Source organism: Vanellus vanellus, assembly GCF_965231255.1.
Source record: "Vanellus vanellus genome assembly, chromosome: 3".
NCBI classification, from domain to species: domain Eukaryota; kingdom Metazoa; phylum Chordata; class Aves; order Charadriiformes; family Charadriidae; genus Vanellus; species Vanellus vanellus.
In genome coordinates, this window is record NC_138907.1 from 32,676,324 (window position 1) to 32,698,121 (window position 21,798).

General features: G+C 50.4%; 1 protein-coding gene across 1 annotated transcript; it reads right to left on the minus strand.

Moving 5' to 3' along the window:
- Positions 1–2,892: 2,892 nt before the first annotated feature.
- On the minus strand, positions 2,893–20,765 carry FOSL2 (FOS like 2, AP-1 transcription factor subunit). The gene is made up of 4 exons (XM_082480906.1): positions 20,227–20,765; positions 13,913–14,167; positions 10,162–10,269; positions 2,893–8,666 (listed from the first exon to the last, which is right to left on the minus strand). The coding sequence occupies exons 1-4, from the start codon at positions 20,323–20,325 to the stop codon at positions 8,157–8,159; spliced, it is 972 nt and encodes a 323-aa protein (XP_082337032.1). The 5' UTR covers positions 20,326–20,765; the 3' UTR covers positions 2,893–8,156.
- Between the last annotated feature and the right edge of the window lie 1,033 nt (positions 20,766–21,798).

The window sequence follows — 21,798 nt, forward strand, 5'->3', positions numbered from 1 at the left end:
CACTTGCTACTACAGGGAAGAGTCTGACTGCATCTCCTTTGCTTCCTACTCCCATCAGGTGAGATCGTCTCTGAGCCTTCTTTTTTCAAAGCCAAACAATCCCAGCTGTCTTGGCCTCTCCTCCCAGCCTTGCCCTGTTTTCATCAAGGAAAATCTTCCCAAGGTGTCTTGGATCTCACTACACTGGAACACGCATGAAAAACCTTCTTTTAAACCTCAGTCTGGAGACTGTGCCAGTAACTTCCACTCAGGTTGATAAGCTGTCTGTATGGCTCCTTGTGCTGACAGTGGCCAAGCACTGCTGGATGGGGACCTCACTTCTGCCATGTGAGACAGAGTAGAAAACACTGGACTCTTGCAACTGAATTCAAGAGCTTGTTATGACAACCTGAAACTTCAGGGTGATCAGGTCATAGACATCAGTAGGAGTAGGACCATAAGGTGGTGTGTGTGTTTTTTTTTTAAAAATTCATCATTTGTTCCACTTCGGGGTACTGATGCAATAACCATGTCACAGTTTTCCTCTGTCACATCCTTCCCACATAACAGTGGAAATATCACCTCAAACCAGCTTTCTGGATGCTCTCCTTTACCCCACACTCCCACTCCAGCTCTGCTTGCCATTAAGCCTTCTTCAGGTTTACCACATGTTTATTCTTTCCATTGGCTGCAGAATTTCTACAGTGTTCCTGTAGATGCTCCTGCAGATTCTAGACCAAATTAAAAAAAAAAAAAATTAAAAAATCATCAAAAGCCTTCATCTGACAACTTGCTAGCACTGGCTTGATATGTTCAGGTCACTCCTCTGGGCTTTTTCTTGCCACAAAAGCTCTGACACAGGTAGGGTCTCCCCTTCATTGAATATGTAAGAAGACCAGGCTATCCACACACGCTGCCTGGAGAGATGAGCCAGTTCTTGGTACATCACCAAGAAACGTGACTGTGAGGAAAGTCCAGAGATGAGTCTCACATCATGGGAAGGGGACAGGCAAAAGAGAACGGGGAGCCTCTCTTTATTCTTGTACACACTAAAGACATCACTGGGATGTATACTGATCCTCATGGAAGAGTTTTTGGTGCAGATGACACCCATCCTTTCTTTGCCAAAGGAATGGGCGCTCTCTCTTACAGCCTGATTCTGCCTACCCCATAGTAACACACAGATCCCTCACTTGCACGACAAGGTCTGGGCATCCCAGGGTGGAGGGAGGGTGAGCCTGTTTCAGAAGGAGGGGAAATTCCCTACGTGGAGATCTAAAACAAGATGAGCATGTCGGGAAAAACACAATTTCCATGTCAGTGTGGTAGAATTCGGTCTCCCACAGCTAGAAGACTGCTAGAAAACAGTTCGCTCTGCTGTGTAATTCATCCTTCAAAACCAAATTAGAGCAACTGGTATGGACATTTTAGCGTCTGCGAGCTAATGATGATAAAAGACAGTTGCAACCTGCCAGTTCTGGGAGGAAATCAGGTGGGAGGCCTAGCCTCCCCACCAGTGTTTGCAGACAAGCAACATTAAACCCTTTTGAAGGGCGCTGTCAGCTCAGGGAGCACTTCAGGTTGGAAGGAGGCAAGCAAGAACGTATCCTCCTGCTAGCCTTTTTTTGGGAGGGGGCGGAGGGGGGGATATGCTGCCAAAGGAGCCGGTTTGACAAAAACTGGGGCTGGATGCCTCTGTGCACCAGCGTAATGGGAAAGCCCTTCGTGAGGCAGGAAATCCTGGAGGCACTCCCCTCAGAGAAAGCTTATGTGCAGGAGGAGATCAAATGGGGACTCCCCCATGCCTAAGGCCTGTGGAGATAGATATTAAGAGATGATGTTCTTGTGTCCTGCGGCATGTTTGCTTATAATTGCCATGCCCCCTAGAATAACTACCTTTTCCTTTAGCCCCACCAGGACAAGCACATTTGGAAAAAGCTTTCCAAAGGCTCTCCCTCACCCACTGTGTCATCCTTGACCCCATAGGGCACCCTAAGGCTGGCTCTGGCTCTACAGCCCCAACCGGCCTATGTCAACCTCGTGTCAGCTTTCCTACAATATGGATTCCTGACTGCTGAGCTCACTTCACGCAGGCATGCGCATGTATTCCCTCTTCTGGTGACTGATACCTTCAGCATTCCCCATGACTTCACAAATATTTTCATACACCAGCCATATAACTTACTCCAACATCTCCTTCCCCATGGCATTGTGAGAACACAAGGATTCAAAAAAAAAAAAAAAACCAACCAAAAAAAAACACAGAGAGGGAGGGTGGAAGAGAGAGGGACAGGGACCAGCAGGAAGCCAAAGCAGACATTACTCCTAAGGAAACCCATGAGTAAGGAGCAGCTTGGCCTGGCACCAGCTTGGCTAGCCATGACTCACCTAACATCTCCTCCCCACCACTGTTTTTGTTTTGTTGTTTTTTTTTTTAACTGGAATATGACAACCTCCACTCCTAGCCTGGTGTATCTGGGTTCCTTCCACTCGAGAGACTGCAGCTTTTCCCAGGTGAGCAAGGGGATCACATCTTAATCTCCTTCTTCCTGCCAATGAAGCAACCATGCTCTCCACCCCATGTTTTCAGAGCAAAAGCTTTCAGTCCATCTGGCTGAGAAGGTGGATTTAAAAAAAAAAAAAAAAAAAAAAAAGTCACCTCAGCATACATTTTCTAGCTCTATCCCTTTCCTTTTGAAGCCAAGATGAAAGGATTAATGCATTATTTGCCTTTTAGCCCAGGTGGTCTGCTCTGCTAGCCTCTGCCCCATTTACCATTGTTGCAGCTAACAGCTGTCTGGATTGCAGCTGCTCTAATGAAAGAAGCCCTGAAATGTGCTACAGCCGGGCACCTGGCAATGCTGTACCCATTTGTTCATAGTGAAGGAACATGCGAGCTTTTAATTGTTCATGGCAAAGGGAGCTTTTTAATGACTTCAGTTAACAGAGAGAGAACTCCAGTTAGCTCTTGCTATACAAAAGAGTGTCCACAATGTCATTAAAACAAGATTTACAAGTGTCATAACTCTCAGCAGCATAGTCAACAATACAGCCAATCATTACAACTGAGCACCAAAGGAGAAATGGGGGGAACATCACACCACCAAGTAATGGGAGGAAAAGAAAGGGAGGGGGGGCGGGGGGGGACAAGGTGCAGAGGAAAAAAGAAAAGTCATTTTTTCTTTTCAGTCTAAATTGATTTTATTCTACAAAATGCTACTCAGTTAAAATTGTAAAAGCACAACCATTTTAATATGTTCTTTCTTTCATAGCAGCAAGCTTTCTCTAACAAGCTTTTTGTTTTAGTGCAAATACTGTAGGCCTGTATTACAGTAAAATAACAAGAACAAGAAGAGAGACAACAGCAGAGAGAATGCCTCAGAGCTAAGATTCTCCGGGACTGCGAGAATGATATCAAGATCACAATGAGCAAAGAAGGGTCCCAATTCAGCAGTCACCTTTAAGAACCTGCTTGGCAGAAACTATTTCACCACAGACAGGAAAAAAAAAAAAAAAAAGAAAAGAAAAAAAAAAAGGAAAAAAGGAAAAAACATGATCTAAAACTTTTGAGGAAAAAAAAAGATAATGGTGCCCCCAAACCTTCAATAATCCTCATGGTCACCTCTTAATCACTGAGGCTTGACTCCACCTCCAACACCTGCTTTGTAGCAGCAAAGTGCTACTGATGCTTTCAGTTTGCTCCCAGGAGAGTGGAATCAGAATCAGGCCCTCTCTGTATCTGAGGACCTTAAAGTAGATTTTAGTGACACTAGTAACTTATCGCTCTAATAAAGATGCACTATCCCTTATTGATGTTACTTTGAACTACACAGTATATCAATATATATACAACATTTTATCCTCTCACTGAGCAAAAACAATTGGATACCTATTTTCTACACATTTTAATAAGGTTTTAATATCAAGTAACCACAAACAAGAAAGTGGAATAACCCTTTAATCATAACAGGATAGCAGGGGAACAATTAAGTAAAAGAGGATGGGATTTTATTATTATCTTGTATTCTGAGATTTGTCCTCGACTCCACCTACTGTTCACAGAGGAATGATAATGCATCTTTAGAAACATATCTCTTTTTACATTTTATACAGACAACAACAAAACCCAGAATCTTTTATTTAAAGAATCGGAAAAAAAATATTAGCCTAAAAAAAGAAAAAGAGTGGAGTATTTTTAATGCTTTCTTTATTATATCCAAGTCTTGAACAGAAAAAAAAAAAAAGATGTAAACATGATAAATAAATAAGAAATAAAATGTAGATTGTTCCCCCCACCTCTTAAAATGTTTGACTTGGCCTTCCTAATGAGAATGAACTTGTAAGTGTCATAATAAGATTTCTTACATTTCAGAAGTCTGTTTTAGAATGAAAAAAAAAAAAAAAAACCACCACCCCACCAACAAACCAACAACAAAAAGAAAAAAGAAGCAACAACCAAACACCAGGAATGTGAGTTGGGAGGATGTTAAATTAATGGCAGGCAGATCTGCTGGAGCAGGCACAAGACGGCTGCCTGCCAATAAATAATAAGATACCAGGGAGGAGGGGGGTGTCTTCGGTTTGTTTTAATTTTGTTTTTTCTTTTCACTTAGGATGAAGGCCAGGTGGAACCTACATACAGTAAGCAGCAAAATTAAAGGTTCAGATGAACTAAATAGATCATTTAAATAATAATTATAAAAACACAACAGAGAGCTACTGTCCCCAGCATGTTGGTCCCAAATCCCATCACAACACCAGCAGTTTGAGACTTACCCAGTCTCCACACCTATGAGAAAGGAATGGATGAAGGCAACGCCACAACTGGGAAGGTGGAAGGAGGAACAAGAGCAAAACTGGAATGGCAAACACCACCTGGAGGCTGAATGTTTCCTTCAGTGCAGCTGCTACTGCTCCTCCCAGTTTGGCATTGATTAATTTAAGATGTTATTAGAGGCTTCATTGGGCCGGTCACTAGGGGGTTGACCCAATACCAGCTGAAATTCCCTGGGCCTTTTTCTATTGACTTCAACAACTCTTGGTCAGACACTACTTATAACAGCTCCTGCATCCCCATTACATGCAGAACATGGAGACACTGTACATTTACAAATTGGCAGGGAAGGTACTCATGGAAAATACTGTTTTGGGGGTGGGGAAGACAGTCAGTTCCCAAAAAGCACAGCAGTAAACCTGAAAAGAAGAACGCGGGGCCAGACCAAAACAGCAGCAGAGCTCAAGCTGTACCTGTCTGCTAAACAAAGGTAAGGCTGATGCACAAAATACAGAAGGCAGGAGACCAGCAAGCACAACACGAACGTCCTCTGAGAGGTTTGAGGGACAAATGGTCAGGCACAAGGTATTCGGGGCTTTTTCCAGATAGTAGAAAATAATCCTCTTTTCCAGGCAGTATGACAGGACAGGAAAGGGGAGCGTCCTGACCTGTCTCTGAGAAGGTCAATGACAAGGCAGCTGGCAGTGGGCAAGGGCCAGTTGCAGCTCCTTTTGGCAATGATTCAGTGAGCAAAAGCAAAGGTGGGGTTTTGTTGTTCCACCAGGAATTAGGTTTAATCAGGTTTGAGGAGGCACCTGAGTTCCTGAAACCCCTAGTAGGAATGCTCCTGATCTCCCAGGAGACAGCGAACCTAGTCAGCTGGCCTCAAAAGTAGCTGCATCACTTTAGGATTCACCACTTGTCAATGTTGCATTCTGGCCAAAAGTGGGTGCAAATGACATTCAGAGACATTTTATGGAACAGTTTTAGATTCTCAATCCAGGTTGGCCCAAACAAGCATCTGGCAAAATGGAGACAATTAGAGAAGCAGCAGTTTAACCTAAAGTGATACCATCTACATAAAACCCTATAAAAACAGGATCCTCAGCGCTAACTACGGGAAGTTTAAGGTCTATTTTGTTAAAAAGGAGGTTTTGATGTTCACATAAGGACAAGAGAACTCCTTTATCAGTTCTACTTATTGTGTAAGCTCAATTTGAAACCTCTAGCACCAGTACAATGATGGAAGTGTTTAAGCAGTAAAGAAAAAGCCTGAATCACAATCACCTCTATGAAGCAAAACGATCGCTCATATCTTTCTATTTCTGGCAGGTTTGGTAAACACCTGGGTTTAAAAATAATAGTAATGATAAAAAAGCAAAGCCTACCTTTAGAACCAAAGTAGTGTCCCTTTGAAATGATTCAAGGAATGGGCAGTGGCCAGGGTTTGAGGGAAGCCAGCCCTGCTGAGTAAAGGTCCAGTTCCACAAGACCGAACCCTATTAATTCCCAGTGGAGTTGGTGGGGACTGCAGCAGTTTAGTATCTCACAGCACTGGCCCTATAATCTCATATTGCATTTGTCCAGGTCCAGCCTGACCAAGAAATACCCTGGTTTCAGTTGATTAAAAAAAAAAAAAAATATTTATATATATAAAAGGACAAGAAAATCTCATGCCAAAATAAATAGCTGCCACCACAGCTTCAACAGGCAGGACCAAAGAGCTATCCACTAAGCAGCTTTGCTGGCAAGCTGGGCAATCCTAGTGTGCACATGGTCATGGTTTGTCAGTGCCTTGACATCAACAGGAATTGAGCTTGGCTCCAAGCGGGAATAGATTACACACATTACTGTTTTCAGCAGCGAACATCAGCATTGGAGAGCTTGTGCCCTCTGTAAGCACTTAGTAGTAGCACCCAAGCCCACAGGTTGGAGAAGACAGGACCCAGGGCTAGAGCAAGAGCCCTCTGATTTGTTTTTTGCCTTCAGGCCAATCAACTCCAACAAAACCAGATCAATTACAATGCAAAAAAAACAGAGGCCAAAGACCAAGGAGCAAATAATGATAATCAGTCTTCCTCCGCTATCAATTTGTCATTCATAACCAACGGTTATCAGAAGCTGTGTTCTAGCTCAAACAGGTCATCCCTTCAACCACGCCATTCCTGCCTGGTCAGGAGCGCCTTGTGGCCTATGCTGTGCTGGAGGTTGGACCACTGCCTTCCCCCCAACCTTGGAAATTGGGAATCTCTGAGCAAACAATACCCGCACTGCTTTGTTTCCTGGCAATGAAAAAGTCAGCAAGGGGACAGCTAGCTAGTTTCACCCTCTTATCTGCTGCCAGTCTCCATCCTAGATTTATAGGCACGTGGTGCCACCTCTTTTTCAGGAGCATGTTCTGCAAATATGGCCAAGGGGAGGGGAGGATTTGCTAACAGGAAGAGATCAGCCTCTGAGTCAGAAGCCCTGATGGGGAGGAAGATGCAATACTCCCTAGACGGCAGGCAGCCCAGGAACAGTAAACAACAAGCAGCAGATTTGATATCCACCAAACTGGGGTAAAACCCTGCCAAAGACACTGCTAAGTGCCAGCCCAGCAGCTTTTCTGATGCTACTTTGGCCCTGAGATGCTAACTTGTTTTTTTGAGGAGCCCAAGGGGATAAATATATCTACATTTTTTTTAAAAAAAAAGCACTTCTGCATGAGCCTCCTGCTGTCTCTGCTGTGTCTGTGCCTCAGGCCAGTGTTACAAGCTCTGCCCTTGTCACTGAGCCCTTGGGCTCCTCTCTTGGTTCTCCATTCTCCCTCCCCCAGACCTTCCAGCCATCCCCCTCCTGCCTGGGCAACCCTACATTTTTCCCACAGCCTGTCCCAACAGGAAAGATCCTAACAAGCCTTTAGAGTTCAGAGCAACTGGATGAAATGTCATGGGATCGACAACATTGGAAATGATAAGCAGAGAGAAAGAGAGAGAGGGAAAGACAGAAGTTGTAAGATCAACTAACCAGAATGATCTAAGCACAGAGCACAACCTATCAGATCAATTCACAAAGGAAAGGGATGACTAGCAACTGTCTGCAGCTCGCCTTCAGTCCTGGCCAGGAGTGCTCCCCATGTCCACTACGGCTATGAAGAGGTTTCCATAGGCAGTCCCTACAGAGGGGACATCACCCTCTCCAAACAGTCCTGGTGCGTCAGTCCCACCCTTGCCATTTCCTGCCTCCAGGGAGCTGGCGTTGGTCCTCACCCTCCTTCCTGGAGCTGCAGTACTTCCCCATCCTTGTTCTTGCTGCCCTTGTGCTTGAACGATCCCGTGCCTGTCTCTAATCCCATGAAGGGGGGCTCCCCCCATGGTGCTGGGGGGGATGTAACACACTGGCAAAATGGGGGGCTGCAGGGAGATTACAATGCCAGCAAGGTGGGAGAGTTCAAGGAATCCGAGGACTGGTCACCGCTGCTGCTGCTTCTCCGGTGAGCTTTGGAGCAAGACTCAGACGGGGACAGAGGAGACTCCTGATCCAACACACTGGGGTAGGTGAACACCAAGTTGGAAGAGCCAGGAGTGATGGCTGGTGTTGAGGTCACCACGATGGGAGTGTTGAGTGCCTCCTCCCCATAAAAACCTCCAGCAATGCTGATGGGCTTAATGACAGATCTCTGGGCTTTGTCAAGGACCAAAGAAGAAGATGGGATCTCTTCCTCCACAGGCTCCTGCTTCACCACCACCGCTCCGCTCGCTCCAGTCCGAACGCTCTGGAGGCTGCTGGATGGTGGGCTCCGACGTTCCTCAGGGCTGATTTTGCACACAGGGCTGTGAGCCACCAGCATAAACTCCAGCTTCTCCTTCTCCTTCTGGAGCTCGGCAATCTCCTTTTGCAGCACTGACTTCTCCTCCTCCAGCACTTCGGTTTCCTGCAGATAAAAAGGGAATAAGTAAGTATCAGAGGCGCTGGCACTCCTCCTCACCTGGAACATGGCCATCAGGTCCAGTTCCCATATGGCATGGGCAGATACACCCCAGACTTTTCATGAGCCAAGCAGGCACTAGGTCATTGCCAGATGAGCATCTTGTCTTTCATGGGTCTACTAGTAGGCTATTTCTAAACTTCACCGATCTAAGGGTGAATGGTCTTCTTGTGAGTTCACCTTAATTTTCTTATGGCCAGCTTCTACCACTCTGTCATGGCCTGCGACTTAAATAACTCTTCTCCCTTGCTGTCTACATAACAGACACCTTAGAAGAGAGGACTCAGATCTCCTCTCATCATTTTTTGTGTCAGGTAAGTCACGCTCTTTTCACTTTTTAGACAGAGATAGTGTACAGCAATCTTTAAGCCGTTTCCATTTTCCTCCTGTAGTGTGTATTCCAGATGAGGTTTGACACTCGCCTGACTCTTGCACAAAGGAATAACACTTTCATCTCCACTGGATCATCCCTTGATGCATCCTTGGATTAATACATTTACCTTTCCCATGGTCACAGCACACTGACGGCTTATAGTCAATCTGTGAGCAATTAGTACCTTCCTATTTGAGGAGCTCAGCATTTCACAGAAGTACGCACCCGTAGTCCTTCAGGATATGACTTCCCACTTTGTACTCCTTTCAATTCTATTACTTAAGTCGTGATAATCCTTAAATTCTTCCTATAGGATGTCCTGCCTCCCCTACACTGAGAATACCTCCTGAATTTGAGTTGGCAGCACGATTCACCAATGTATTTTCACTGCTGCTGCGGCGCTTGTTAACGAGATCATAGAATACAACCAGCCCCAGGCTGGTTCTTGAGCAGAAGTGCTGGAGCCTTCCCTCCAGCCTCTTTCAACACCGCCCGCCCTTGTCTCCTCTTCAGCCAGTCCCTTACCCACCCCACGGTTCTTGCACTCATCCCTACCTTCTCCAGCTTATCTAGTCATTTCCCCTGTGGTACCAAACCACATGTCTCTGCAGCACTTTGTGCAGGAAATCAGTTACCCCCACCAAAGAAAGGTTAGCCTAAAGATTGTAGCTTTAATAGCTACACACAATATCTGCCTCATTTTCTGCTGCTTTTGGATGATCCTACCATCTTCAGTGCTTTTGCCCCCAAAGCCTGCCTTTGAGGCACACGGCATCTTTATTTCCACTTACAGCGGGAGAGCAACGGTAGGAAGACTGGTGTTAGTTGGGAGGCAAGCTCCTAGGACATTTTGGGCACCAGCAAGGGAAAAATAAGCTCCTGAGTTCCAAGTCCAAGCCCTCACCACTGTTGATGTACGAGCAACACCACCAGACAGCCCTGGAAGAGGAAGGCAGCATACGTTTCGTAGCACCTTCCTCAAACGTGCTAGTGGAGGGACAGCAATGCCCTGCGAGCCGGTCCAAAGGGTGGGCGACAAGGAAGGAGAAATGTATGCAGAGCACGTACCGCCTGGAGTTTCTCTGTTAGCTCTCGACGCCTGTTACGACACTTAGCAGCTGCCAGCTTGTTCCTCTCTCTCCGGATCCTTCGCTTCTCTTCTTCCTCGGGTGACAGCTGTGGGCAAGTGCCAAGAAAACCCACAATCAGATCTGAGCAAGGCATTCCTTGAAGTTTGTGAAGACTTAACCGCAACGCAAAGGAAAAAGGCCTGATCCAGCAGGATGCTGAGCACTCCCCCTCTTCACTGATGTCAGCAGAAGATGAAAGTGCACAGTATCTCTGCCTGCACCGGGTCTCAGCAGAAGGGTGAGGAGAAGATGGAGCGGGGAACGGGGGGAAGATTGTGTAAGAGGACAGTGAATCTGCACCAAGGCCAAACAGATAAAAGATGCTCTGATTGTTTCACAACTTGGGTGGTACATTAAGCAAAACCAGAGCACGATGTTGTAAGTGCCTCTTTCTTGAAAGAAAATATCTGCTGCTTCCCACACAAAAATACTTGTTAGCTTGAAGGTCGGAGATGGGGTGGAGGGGGAGACAGGGAAATCAGCAGAGCTCCCATGAAGACCGTGAAGCAACAGTGATTTATACCACCCAAAAATCTGACCTCAGATTTTCGAGCACTCAGCGAGATAACACACTGTGCTTCTTGCATCAGCAGGCAAAGCTCCAGTGATATCAAGGGCTTCCTGAGGCCAGCTGACATCCTCACTGATGTAAATCAGGAGCAATTCCATAGAAACCCATTGAGCGACACTCTTGTGAAACCAGAGGAAGTGAGCAGGAGCCCACGAGATCTGGTCAAGTTAGGCCCAGCTTTTGGGGTTTGAGACGAGGTTTTACAAATCCCGGCAGCAGCAGATGGGCTTGCACCACTGCCAAGGCCGGGGAGCCGGTACAGCAGCGCATGAACAGGGACGGTACAGCTCACCGCTGCGGCACACGGCGTGCAGGAGCCGGTGCAAACAGATGGCTGTGGGGATTCATGGCACACACTCGGCCGTGCATCCCTCCTGCGCTGCGGACCGACCCCGCGCCCCACATTTCAGCCTCACCAGGCTGGTGGGCTCTGCGGGGCTTTGGCCCGGTGACTGCAAACAAAAGTGAAACGAGCACCCTGCAAAGCACATGTCAGATCTCACATAGTGCCAGCGGAGAACGGAAAGAAAAACCTTTTCATAAAAGCTTTCAGTTTTAATATCTTCAGGGGCTGCCAAAATGGCAAACGAGACATTCAACCTTTTACTATCTTTTCTTTTTAGAGTTAGTTTTACTCTAACCTCATTCCGCTTTGTTTTGGTTTGCTTTATTTTCTTAATTTCAGTCTTCACAGTATTGGGGAGTTTACTTCAGCCTCTGGGCATTCCCCTCCCTTGGTTGTGCCTTTTTTCTTTTTCTTTTTTCTCTCCTGCGGGATCCGGACTGTGCCTGCAATTTCACCTGCACGCAGCACGAGCCCCCGGATGCACACCGAGCGGCACAAGCACTTCTAGGACTGCAGGACACCGGCTTTGGACTTGAAAGCTTTTTCCATCAGCAGATCACAGCGCTCCATCTTGGGGTGAGGGGGTATCTCCACCCTGCTGGGCAGCAGCCGGCGGGGCTTTGGCATATTCCCTTCCCAGTAAGGACCCCTGCAGGCACCGCTCTCCCCAGTACAGCTCTGCGGGCTCAGTCCCCAGCCCGTACGTGTGTGGGGTAAAAATGTATTTGCACACAAGTATCTGCAATACAGCAAAGCGTTAAGCGTGCACACAGATTCTGTGCTGACTTGGGGCCTCTGCGTACAATTTTCAAGAGGCCTTTCATGCTTCAGAAGCACAGACCTCATTGAAATATGTTGGGACCAAAGTTTCTCCTCCCAGGGCCTTCAGTTATTTTTAAATTATCCGTCTCGGAAGCTATGCTTTGCAAAAATCTCATAGACAGGGCCGAAGCCCCTAATCTGGACGTGCTTAATGTTATACCAGGTCTAAAAAGGAATATTCTGTCAGCGGTTGCTGGATTTGTTTGAAAGCGGTTGGATTTGGCACACTTCGTGCCCCTGCTGTACGTGTTATCTGTAGCTTGTCCAAGCCCAATACGTGCGTTCGCTGGCAGAAACGTTCATCAAAACAGGCTCTTTTCATAAAGCGTTACACAATGTTTTCCAAAAAGGCACTCCGATGCAGTGTTCAAAGCACCAACAGCGGAAACCTGAGCCAAAGAGCCACGGTAAAGCGCCCGGGTACTGCCGTAGCACGTGTCTAATCAAAAGGACTTGGCTTTGAATGACCCACAATGAACGGCTTGCAAACAAGCCACAGGCCAGGAATTGCTTGGCAGGCATCCTTCAGCAAATAACTCTGAACAACAAATAAAGCGGAGAATATGGTGATCTCTTCACGGCCAATTTGTGAACACAGAGGCAGCATTTGTCAAACAAATTAGTTGTTGCTAATTATTCCCCCAGTTCTCGTGAGAGCTTCCCTGCCTTTGGACACCAGCCCTGCACGAAGGGAACCGGGAGGTACCTCCGGCTGGTGGAAAGGGCTGGCGCATACCTGAACCACCACGGCTGCCCCATCCTTCCTCCCAAAAACAGGTCTTGGGTGCGCACAGAAGGTGCGGTTCACTCTGGACAAGTGACTTTAACCCCTTCCCTGCCTCTTAGGTCTAAACCAGACAGCGACTCCACATAAAATAATCAGACTGTGAATCAAAATAGATGACGTGGAAGTAAAAGTAGGGCTGGTGAGTCTTATTAGAAACAGACCTCATGCAATAGCATGTGCTCGTGTACTGAGGGTGCGCAGTGCGTCTCGTTATACTGCTCTGCAGCGACCCACACAATTGCTGCTTGAGAATAATTCGGGGAGATCTAGATTATTCAGTTTGGGTTTTGGTGTTTTGGGTTTGTTTTTTTTCCTTAAAAGAAATTAACTGTGGATAGCTAATCACCAGGCAGCCCTGGAGAAGGCTGTTTCTTACTAAGAAGAGACTGACAGGGCTGAAAGGATTTCCAAAAGACGAGATGTCTGCATCTAGTCCACCACCCTGCCCCGGCACAGGATCTAGGGTCCCGGCTTGATATTCCCATCAGGAGGCTGAGCACAGGGAAGCAGGGGTACAAGCCACCCCCTCCCTCCAAGCTATGAAAATGCCACTGGGTTGGGGGCAGAAAAATCTCTGCTTATGGGATCCCCACCTCACCACTGTAAAGAGCGATAGCATGTTTGTAGTGGGAAGGTGGATTTAGACCCCCGACATCCAGAAGGCTCCGACTACTAGAGTCAAGGTGCCCTAGAGAAGCTGTTCCTCCCCTGCACGATGCTGGCTGATACTGGCGGTATGACCCAAAAGCGAGACTGGAGCAGCGCTAGCTGCCACAGAGCAGATATAAAACACCAACCCATGTAACTTAGGTGTCAGATTTGTAAAGGACCTATGTAAACGCTCCTCTGCTTGCTCAGAGGTTTCCTTCTGCCTGGAGCAGCAGAGACACTCAAAGCGAAACCCAGGGCTCAACTTCAGAGTTTCACCTGCTTTTGAAACTGAGCCGCAATGCGGCCCAGTGGTGCGAAGTGTTTGATGGAGATTGGGTAAGTCTCACCGTACGATGAGGAAGCAGCAATAAAATCACCCTCCGGCTTACACCCTGCGTCACCCTGAGAAAACCCAGCACCCGTACAGCCCAGGGGACAGACCTCGGTGCTCCCCCATGGGCCCGGGAGATCCCGAGAGAGGGCAGGAGGGAATCTCTCCCCGCCGCGGTTACCTGCTCATCTCTTCGTCTCCGGCCCACTGTGGTCCCGATGGTTTTGATCACACCAGGTCGCTGAAGGGCCGTGTGTCCGGCCACTGAAGACAGCGGGGGCAGCGGATGGCTGTAGGGGTGCGAACGAGAGTAAGGGCTTGACATGGAGGTGATGACGGTGGGCTGGACCATCCACTGCAGGTCTTGGCTGGTTGTGATGGCGTTGATCGTAGGAATAAAAGCACTGCCTGATCCTGGCATATCTACTCGAAATTTCTAGGAGAAAAGGCAGGGGAGAAAAGGGAGAGAGAGAAGAAACCGTCAATGAAAGCAGAACATAAGTGGTTACCCAGAAACCAGCTAGACCCTCAGGAGCGGCACCAGTGAGGATCAAAGCAGCACCTGAAGCAAAGGCACTGGCTGCTGGTGCCTCTGCAGCACCCCAGGCTGCCCCTGCCCACCACAGCCCCCACCCCGAGGAAGGTGCTGGGCTGTGGCGCTTCCCCTCCAGAGCAGCCCGGCCCTCTCCCAGCCCCCTTCCTCATCCCCCCCCAAAACCTCCCCAGCATGCCCTACGCCAGCCTCCCACCCGTGCCCACCGCTCCTTCCGGCCTGGAGCGAAAGGGGAATTAAGGAGTTTCTAGAAAAAAAAACACACTTCTCTGCCAGTCCAAAGAAAAGGAAGAGAAACTTCAGTTCTGAAATGCCGCTACCAAGCGGAGCGAAGCCTTCTTCTACCAAAGGATTCCCCTGAAATTTGGGCTTGGTCCACATAGGGTTTGGAACAGCAAGAACAGCAGCCTGCTTCTCGTTCAGTGGTTCTGCGCTCGCCACACACACAGGGCAAGAAACCCGGCCCCGGGATGGTTACGTGCGAGGATATGTATTTTAATAGCAGCCTATAAAATAGGTCTTAGGATTCAGAACGGACAAGTTCCCTGCAGCTCTCTGCACTGTCTAGACAAAACAAGGCAGCAGTAAAACCGAGGCAGGTAATGATCTCCTCCAAAATACATGTACACCTTGTTTCAGACAGAGGTAAATCCATCTGGATAATATGCTGGCACTAAACTGCAAGGAAAACAATCGCTTGTCCCCGGAGGGGGAAGCAGGGGAGAAAGAATGCTTTTGTCTACGCTGAGCTCCTTCAGGAGGCTTTCAATGGTTAGACTCGGTTTTACAGACTGACATGCCTTGCTCCAGCAATCACTGCGCAAGGGATGGGGCTCATGGGACCAGCAGCCCTCACTACCACCGATTTGTAAGACCCCATAAAAAACACACATTCTCAGGTCAACAAACTAGCTTCCCAGAGAAGAGAGAGCCCTTGCATCAGCCTGACCTCAGCTCAGGTAAGCGTCCCAGATAAGGGACAGCACTTCAACACAGATTTCCTTTTCAGGGTGTGCCTAGTCAAGCACCTTAAGTGCTTTGTTAAACCAAGGCTACTGCAAATAGTATTTCACATGCTGATAGCTACAGCATTTCAGCCAGTATTAGCCATAAGAAGTCCAGCTGCCAACGCCTGGAGACCAGAAGATCCAGTTTGAATACCGACTTACAGCTTTGGACAGCTCAAAATCTAGCAAGAAAGGACAAGAGAAGGAAGGAGTGAATCAAGTTAAGTGGGTGGGGGAATTACACAGACAGGATGACACTGGCACCAAGACCTTGGCAAAAGCCCCACCAGAACCTCAGAGATTCACCTGGAGCTCAAGTCCAGCACAGCCTCAGCATACCCCACATTTCCATGCGTGCCATCTTTGTGACCCGTCCCAATTAACTACCGAGGGCCAGAGCTGCAAACTGTCAATACTACAGAGGAATTTACATGCACAAATCCCTTCACTCTGCTCAGTGTATGTTGTGACCACATGGCACAGAAGAGCACAGATGCCTCGGTGCCTCCACAACCATAACACCTCAACAAAGGGATCTTAACCTTGCAGAAAGGAGGAAGGTCAAGACTAGTTAAACCACAGGTGCTGAGGGGATGCAAGTTCTGCTTCCAGCTCCACAAGTGGCTTCTACCATGACCTTTACCTACCTGTGCCACCATCCTTCCTGTACCCAAGAAGCAGAGAAGAAATACTCTTGTCTTCTTTGCAGGGACACTAGAAAGCTGTGGCTACAAAACGTACTGAGATCTTCTGGTGCTTTGCTATACAAAGACACTGTTTGCATTCCAGAGGAAACAACCTTTGCAGCAGTGCCAGCGCAGCCTGCAACACCCAATAACCTGCTAAAAATTCCCACCAGAGGTCAGGAGAGTCAGACCCATCACCAAATCAGTCACATAGGATATAAGTGTCTGACACAAAGATCCCGCTCCGAGTTATTGATAAAGTGACTACTCCACTTGCAGTCACTCTTGTATTCAACCTAGGGACCTGCTCTAACACTGGTGGAGGTCTCCTGGCCAGCAAGGGGAGCTGCTCAGTTCAGCCACATCCCTGGGTCTGCAAGCAAAGCATGGTGGAGCTGCTGAGGGAAGAGATCAGTCAGACTGCAGCCCCTGCCTATGCCATGCTCCATCTCTGTCACCAGCTTTCTTTCTAATCCCTCAAAATAGCTTAAGAAATTCACTAAACCTGTATTCTGTATTTTCCAGAGGCAGTATTTTTCCCAGAGAACTAATTAAGGGACACGCTGATGTGACAGGCTGAGTCTTCAGGAACAGGGTGCTCAGGCTACTGCTGCATTTTACAAGCATTGCTTCCTGACTGGTCAGGCTTTCCCCGCATACCCTGCTTTCCCTGCTAGGACACTGCACTGGATCAGCTTTGCCATGCCAAAACGCTGCTGGCCCCCACCACTGACCGGTGGCCATTAGCTCTGACCCCTGGGACACCACTGGTTTTAGTGGCAGGCCCTGGAATTCCCTGCCACCTGCCCTGCACAGTCCTTTTTGGCACCAGCCTTCTCACTTTGGAGCTCCAGACCTTACCCCAAACTAGCCCCAACTTTGCTCCTTCTTCAGAGAGCTTCGATCCCCCTGGCAGCACCGCCTGCCCTCACCCACCTCCCTGTTTCTCCTCTTTCCAGCCCCCCTCCTGCCATTTCCTCACCCAGGACACCCACAGCTCTCCTCTCCTGACCCAGGAGAGGGTCCTGGAGGCAACTCTCTGCCAGCTCTCGGTTCTCCTTATCTACGAGGAATTCACAGTGCTACAGAGAAGATGTTGCGATGGCCAGATCGCAGGGCTACACTTGCGGCACGCACTCAACCATGAAGCCACCGCTCTCCTCCTGACCAAAACAACACACAGATGAAGGTATCATTAAGAAATACAACAACTAAGCAGCAAACAGTCCTGTTATTAGGAGTGCCAAGAACTGAGGTCAGTCTCTGCTCTGCCTTAAAAATACAGGGTTGAAGAGAAGCCACCATGGGCTGGGACAGGCTGCATTAGCAGGTCACAACTTAGGCTCACAGGCAGCACAGGAACATTACAGATTTTGGCTCTGCGGTTCCCTTCTCCATCTTAACAAGGAGTTTCTATACCGTACCCCGTTGCATCTCTGCTCCCCTTCTGACCTTCACTTACACGTGTAACTGGCAAGCGCTGAGCAGCACCAGAAACCAGGCAAGAAATAAGTGCAACGGCCACGGAAAAAAACAAACCCAAGAACAAAACCACCAAAAAAACACCCAGAGGATCTTTAACAACTACTCAGTTATCAAATATACGGTGTATAGGATATATCCTACAATAAATACAAGGCCCCTTATTGCTCTCCCATGTTGAGCACCTCCTCGAAGGAAAACTGGACACAGTGTTGGGATATCTGAGGGGAAAGTCGACCAGTCTGAAGGAGTACACAAACTCTTCCCATTAAAGTCTATGTTTACCACATGGCAAGTCAGTGATTAGGAAAATAGCATGACACGCAACTTAAAAGAAAAATGTTCCACTGCTTCGTTGTATGGGAAAAATAATTAAAAAGCATCAAAGTTTTGGCTCAGACACACAGTTTCCACTTAAACATGTGACTGATGCATCTTTTCTTACTTTGGGAAAAAATACAGGCTAAAGAAAAAAACTTCTACAATGCATATTTTCTGGAGCGATAAAACTCTGCAGATCTCCGTAGACCGGCATCAGCAGTACAGCCTGACTGCTAGGGTAAAGGCAACGCTTACATTTGATCCTAATCTACAACATCTGTAAGGATCAAGGGAAAGACGAAGCGCAAGGCCTTGAGAAATCTCCTGGATTCTTAAAGAAAACATTTATGTTCTCGCTAAGCCGGCATCCTGCTCAAAGCCCCGTTTCAGATAGTAACCCTAGAAACTGGGCTCTGGCCCCCCTACCAAACGCCATGCACGCCAGCTGCCTGGGGAAGACGCGTAGCCCCAGAAAATAAAAAAGGGGAAAACCCAATTATGGGTCAGACCTCGATAGCTCAAATATTAAATGGCGCTGGAGTTTCACGACCTCCTCCAGCAAGTTCTTGAATCCAAGCGCAGCTGCTGGATCAGGGGAGGAAAGGGAGAGCGAAGGATTTGCAGCTTCCCGGGCGCCCCCCTTCCCGCTCCCCAACCTTGTCCTGGCATTTACTGTAAAAGAAGGAAGAAGCTGGAGCCGAGCTACGATCCCTGGAAACCTCGCTCGGTCCGCAGAGGGCACCAGCGAGATGCGTTTGGAGCAGGCGGGGAGCGGCGGCGAGTCATTTCTGGTAAAACTTCTTTAATGTGAGGAATGTCACGGGCTGGTACGGTTGGCAAAGTTTAAGACTGGACTTCCCCCCCCCCCCCCCCATTTTTTTTTTTATTTTTTTTTTTTTATAAAATGATCCTATGACTTCTCGACGCGAAGACAGCAACGTGCTCACGCTGCCAGTTCGCTCGTACAAGAAATACACGCAAGAAATAATAATATTGGGGGGAAGGGGGGGGGGGGAACGGGGAAGAAACCAACTCTGAAAAAGCCAAAAAAAAAAAAAAAAAAAAAAAAGAAGAGAGTGAGGCTGGGCCAGCTGATGTAAACAAGTTATGAAATAACCCAGGTTTGTATAACTGGCCCGATTGTGTAATGCTTTCCCCAGAAGTGGTGTATTTAGTCGATGTAGGCATATATGCCAGTCCGAGACGTTTTCTTGGGAAAACGAAAAGGAAAGAAATAAATAATTTAAAAAAAAAAATATACTCAAACCACCCGACTAGACTTTTAGGTCGGTGAATTCACGCCGGTTCCACAGGAAATATCTCCCATTCTTCGAGTGCCGCCCGGCAGCGGCAGCGGGGGGGGTGGGGGGTGGGAGCGGGGCTGGCCGGCGCGGGGAGCGCTCGGCGGCTCCCCTGGAAACTCCCGCTCGGGGCGGGGGGGGGGGGGGGGGGGGGAAGGCCGTCACCGGTAAGCCTGCCGGTAAAGCGCTGGAGCAGCCGGGCAGCGGGGCAGAGCGGAGCTGCATGCCGCCGGCCTTTGGGTCTTCGCCCACCGGTGGGAGAGGCAAAAATAGTGTCACCGCCACGGAGCCAAAGTATTTTTTTTGGGGGGACGGGACGGGGGGCACGAACACAGACACAAGCGGGGAGACCACTTTAGAGGCTTGGAAAGACTACAGCCCAGTTGAAGCCATTCCCCGCGTGTTTTACGGAGTCTGCAATGACGCCTCGAAAGTAGCCGAGGCGGCACCTCCCGAAGTCCCGGGGAAGACGCCCGCCCCGCCGCCAGCGCGCCCCGGACCGTGCCCGAGTGCCCGGGCAGGGGCGGCGGGCGGAGGGACGGCGCAGCTCCCGACGAGAACAAAAGCAGGAAGGAGGAAGAGTCGGATGCGCCCGCGTATTCGCCTTACCGGCCTCGGAGCGGACCTGCCCGCAGGAGCCCTGTGCTTTCCCAACCGGCCCCGTCCCGCCGCTGCGGCGGGTCCCCGGCCACCAGGCGGGGTCTCTCCCCACCGACACCCGCGGGCCCGCCTCTACCTGCGGCCGGGGCGGCGGAGGCGGGCGGGCAGTCCGCCGGCCGCTTCCTCACCGTACCTCCCCGCTCGGGGAGGGGGGACCGGCCGCTGCCTCCCACGACACCCCCACGGCCGCGGGTGGGCACCCCCGTCTGGCCCCGACCGGAGGGGAACGTCCCGCCGGGAAGGGTCGCGGCACTCGCTCCGGGGCGGGCAGGGCGGGAGGGAGAGCGGCGGCGGGAGCGACGGGACGGCGGCCACGGGCAGCCCCGCGCCCCGGCACCGCCTGCGCCCCCGCGGAAGGCGCCGCTCCGCCGACGAAGCGCCGCTCCCCCGCCGGGCGTGGCGGTGAACTCCCGGTACCGGGAGCGCTGGGCAAGCGACCCCCGGAGGGACGGCGAGGGGAGAGGGGGCAGAGCGGCTGGCCCTACCTGCTGGGCTGCGCCGCTGGAGTAGGTCTCGGGATGTCCCGGGGAGCCGCTGCTGCCTCTGGAGGAGGTGTCGAAGTTCCCGGGGTAGTCCTGGTACATGGTCCGAGGTCGGGCCGGGGGAGCTGCGTCCCCGCCTTCCCGCACCGACACCCGCCGCTCCCTCGCCGTCTCCCCGCCCCCTTCTCCCTCCCGACCTCTTCGGCTCTCGCCTTTCGCCTCCCAAGGCTCGCCGCGGAAAAAAAAGAAAAAAGAAAAAAAAAAAAGGCTTTGGAGAAGGGGAAAAAAGGTAAAAATGGGGGGAAAAAAAAAAAAAAAAAACAAAAAGAGAGGAAAAATAAAAATAAAGTAATAATAATAAAAGAGGCTCAGGCGGCAGCCAAGCGCCGACGGGACGGGACGGGACGGGACGGGACGGGAGGTCTCGGCGGCGGGAGCGGAGCGGAGCGGAGCCGAGCCGTGCGTGCCGATGTCCTCTCTCCGCGCTGCCCGACCGGACTCGCCCCGCCGGCGGAGCGGCCCCGGCCCCGGGGGCTGCAGGCGGAGCGGTTCTCCTCCGCCCCCCCCTCCTTCTCCTCCTCCTCCTCCTCCTCCCCGCCGCGTTCCCACCCCCCCCCTCCCCGACAACCTCAACCACCACCGGCCGCCCCTTTTCCCGGCGCCGGGGGAAGGACGGGTGGGTGGGTGACTCAACGCGGGTCTTTGCTTGGCCGGTAAAGGGCGAGCGGGAGCTCGGCGCACCGGCGGTGACTCAGAGCAATGGCATCGCCCCGCGGCCTCTCACTCGCTTATTATCCGCCCGCCCGCCCGCCGCACCATGTGCACTCGCACACGTCAAACCCGCGGACGCACCGGCCCCACCTTGCCGGAGCGGAGCCTCCCACCTGCCGCCGCCGCGGGGGGGGGGGGGGGGGACGGGACCGGGAGAGGGGGGACCGCGCCCGCCTCCGCCGCCCCCGCCGCTCCGCCCCCCCCCCCCCCCCGCCCGGACCCGCGCGGTGCGCGGGTCCGGGCGGGGGGGGGGGGGAGGCGGAGCGGCGGGGGCGGCGCGGCGGCGTGTTCCCGTCAGGCCCCGCCTCCCCCCGCCCCACTTGGTCCCGTCCGTTGTCGCACGTTGCCAAAAATGGTCATTTGCGTCGCACGACGCCAGCGCGGGTTTCCTTGCCGCGGATGACGCGCTGCGAGAGGGATTCCCTGGCTCGGCCGCCGGGATTTAAAGGGGCAGAGCGCACAGCGGGGGTGGGGGGGGTGAAGCGGGGCGCATATGGCGTCCCACGGAGAGGGTATCGCCGTCGCGGTGGGTCGGAGGGGGGTTGGTACGCGGGGGGGTGTCTGTCGGTCTGTCTGTCCATCTCTCCTGCATGCGAGGGGGTGGCACCAGCAGCACCCCAGGGCTCGGTCCGCTTCGTCACGGCAGCAGGAAACCCGCCGTTAAGCTCGGCTAGTTTTTATAGCAGTGTTAACCTATTTTTATTTGAATTATTTTAATTTGAATTATTTTAATAATTTAGATTGTTTGCTCATGTATTTATTTTGTTATTTTATGATTTTATTTCATTTTATTGATTTTTTATT